The sequence below is a fragment of the Microtus ochrogaster genome, unplaced genomic scaffold (assembly GCF_000317375.1).
Source record: "Microtus ochrogaster isolate Prairie Vole_2 unplaced genomic scaffold, MicOch1.0 UNK118, whole genome shotgun sequence".
In the NCBI taxonomy this organism is placed as follows: domain Eukaryota; kingdom Metazoa; phylum Chordata; class Mammalia; order Rodentia; family Cricetidae; genus Microtus; species Microtus ochrogaster.
Window position 1 is genome coordinate 342279 of NW_004949216.1, and position 2997 is coordinate 345275.

Consider the following 2997-nt stretch of genomic DNA (forward strand, 5'->3'; position numbering starts at 1 on the left):
GTTTGAGGCTGGAATTCCAGGACAACAACAGCTACATAGAGAGACCCTGTCTCAAAAGGGTGTGAGAAGGTACCGACTCCTTGCACCCATCGAAAGATAATGAAAATAGACCGAAACTCTGTGAAAGAAGTTGAGAGAGGGTGTATTGGAGGTGAATATGATTAAAAGGCATTATACACACTGAAAATATCATGAGACTCATTATTTTGTACAATAAATACAAGTTGATAAAAATGTCCTAAGAAAAGTCAGAGTGTATTTTTCGAGAAGTCCAGAATTAAGATTTTTTTTCTCTCAGGGCCTGGAAAGATGGAGCAGCACCTGCTGCTCTTCTGGGGGACCTGAGTTTAGTGCTCAGCACCCACGTCCCCACTTCAGGAAACTCACAACTCCCTGGAATTCTAACTCTAGGGGAAACTGACCTCTGGCCATTGAGTTCTTGTGTTCACACTTATATACCCACACATGAACACACACAAACATTCATAGTTAAAAATAAAATAAATCAGGCTGGGAGGTGGTGGCGCACGCCTTTAATCCCAGCACTTGGGAGGGCGAGGCAGGTGGATCTCTGTGAGTTCAAGGCCAGCCTAAACACCAATGGCGAGTTAAGACTGGGTTTTTTTTTTCAACTTACCTGCCCAATTCCAAGAACAATTGGTGAGGGAAAACTGCAAGAAATATAAAATAATGAATCAGTTTAGCAACATAAAAAAAAAGGTTGAAGAGAATATGTAGACCATAATGACATAAAGAGCTGTTACAGGCATTAGACAATGGAAATTTCAAAAATTTGTGTCCGTTTCTTTTTCATTTTTTTTTTAAACTGATGGTTGCTGCTGGGTGGTGGAGCACACCTTTAATACCAGCACTCAGGAGGCAGAAGCAGGTGGATCTCTGTGAGTTCAAGGCCAGCCTGGGCTACAGAGCGAGTTCCAACACTACACAGAGACACCCTCTCTCAGAAAACAGAAACAACAACAAAAAATGATGGTTGCTAAACTTGCCAGCTTTCCTTTGTTCTGTGAAGGTAAACTAGTCATAATTGTGTATACTGGAAAGAAATAGAGTAATACAATAAATAAAGTTAATAAAATAAAATTTAAAATGCCATATACAAGAAGACCCCGTGTGGTAGTTTGAATGAGGATGGCCCCACAGGTTCATATATTTGAATGCTTGGTCACCAGGGAGTGGCACTATTTGAAAGAATTAGAAGGATTAGGGGGTGTGGCCTTGTTGGAGGAAGTGTATCACTGGGTGGGCTTTGAGGGTTCAAAAGTCCACGCCAGGCCCAATCTCTGTCTCTCTCTGCCCATGGTTCAGGATGTAAAACTCTCAGTTACCACTCCAACACCATGTTTACCTGTGTGCTGCCATGTTCCCCACCATGATGCTAATGGACTAAACTTCCGAAACTGTAAGCAAGCTCCAATTAAATGCTTTCCTTTATAAGAGTTGCCATTTCACAGCAATGGAACACTGACTAAGACACCTCTACACAGAAAACTAAATCAAAGTGAAAACTCAAAGAAGAATCAAGTCTGTTGGTGCAGGCAGGTCTGTGACCTGGCTCACTGCGAGGTTAGGTAAAAGTATCTCAAGTTCAAGGCCAGCCTGAACAAGTAAGTGAGACCCTTCTCTGAAGAAAGAAAAACAAGGGACTAAAGACATGGCACAGTGGTTAAAAGCTCTTTCTGCCCTTCTCGGGGACCCATGTGGGCAGCTCACCGGCTCCTATCACTCCATCTCCAGAGCCATAGCACATGTACACAGACACATACATAGACACATATTTAGAACCAGACCAAAAAAAAAAAAAAAACCTTTAGACAAAGTAGGCAGGCAGATAAACAGGTAACCCTCAAAAAGTTAAATAAGATGCCCCCAATTCTAATGCACCCGTGCCTGTAATCTCAGCACTGAGGCAGAGACAGGATTCCTGGAACTTGCTGGTCAGCAACAATAGCCAATCAGACAGCTCCAATGAGATCCTGTCTGAGAGGGTGGAGATTGATTGAAGATACTCTCTGGTGAATCATAAAGCAAATACACACAGCAAGTTCTCAACAAATATTTGTTGAACTGGATAAAACAAATTTGATTTTTTTTTAAGACAAGGGCACCCTATATAGTTCAGATGGTCCTCAAACTTAGCGACCGTCCTGCCTCACCTCCTGAGTGCTGATATCACAGATGTACCCAGCTTTAGGATTCAATATGTTTTAATAAGATGTCATTAGTAAATTTTCATGTCCTAGAGAAGAGTATTCATGGGAAACACAAAAGCAGTCTGCTTGTACAACCCTTATGATCACAACTGTGGCCAGTTGACCAGACTATTAAAACACAAACTCCTAGACGGGCCTCCTTTTGTTCTAGCCCTTGAAAGCCACTGAGTTCACATGCTCACAGAATCCCTTTCCTGCCAGGTAAATCTAGCATTAGAATTGCCCTGGCTTCTCTAGGTGCCAAGCCACAGATGCTCACCACAAACCTGGGAAACTCTCACACAAGTTCATCTGCTAACCCAAGGTACAATCTTGGGCCCCTCTGGACCACAGCTTCTGCATGCTGGCCTTAAGGAAATACTTCCCAGATTTTTCTTCAGTGATGCTGGTCTCTTCTTAATCATAGCTGATTCTCCAGCCCCAGATGGCCAGTACTGACTGTCCCAGCAGAGCAAGGTTTCAAGCTAGCGGGTGTGGTCTGTTGTTAACCACAGCTGATTCTCTGGTCAGCTAGAGCTGACCAGAAAAACACAGATTCTTAATTAAAAATATCACATAAACAGCCCTGACAGAGTCTTTGCTTCTCCCTGAAACTTCACAAACTAGACACCCATGGCCTGCATTGTTCCCAACATCTTATCCTCCAAGCTTCCACAGAACAGCCTACTGAGCTCTGAGCACTCAAAGGAATTTCCAGCACAAAGTTCAAATGCCACCACAACCCTCTCCAAAACACATGGTCAGGTCTGTCACAGCAATGCCCTAT

At 43.1% G+C, this 2997-nt stretch overlaps 1 protein-coding gene across 2 annotated transcripts in view; it reads right to left on the bottom strand.

Annotated features, from left to right (window-relative positions):
• Slc35d2 (solute carrier family 35 member D2) overlaps window positions 1-2997 on the bottom strand; it is a 34434-nt gene that overhangs the window by 26852 nt on the left and 4585 nt on the right. For both annotated transcript variants that reach the window (XM_005371637.3, XM_026778258.1), the window contains exon 2: window positions 638-671. In XM_005371637.3, the coding sequence (XP_005371694.1) occupies window positions 638-671 (34 nt within the window). The remainder of the gene's footprint in view (window positions 1-637; window positions 672-2997) is intronic.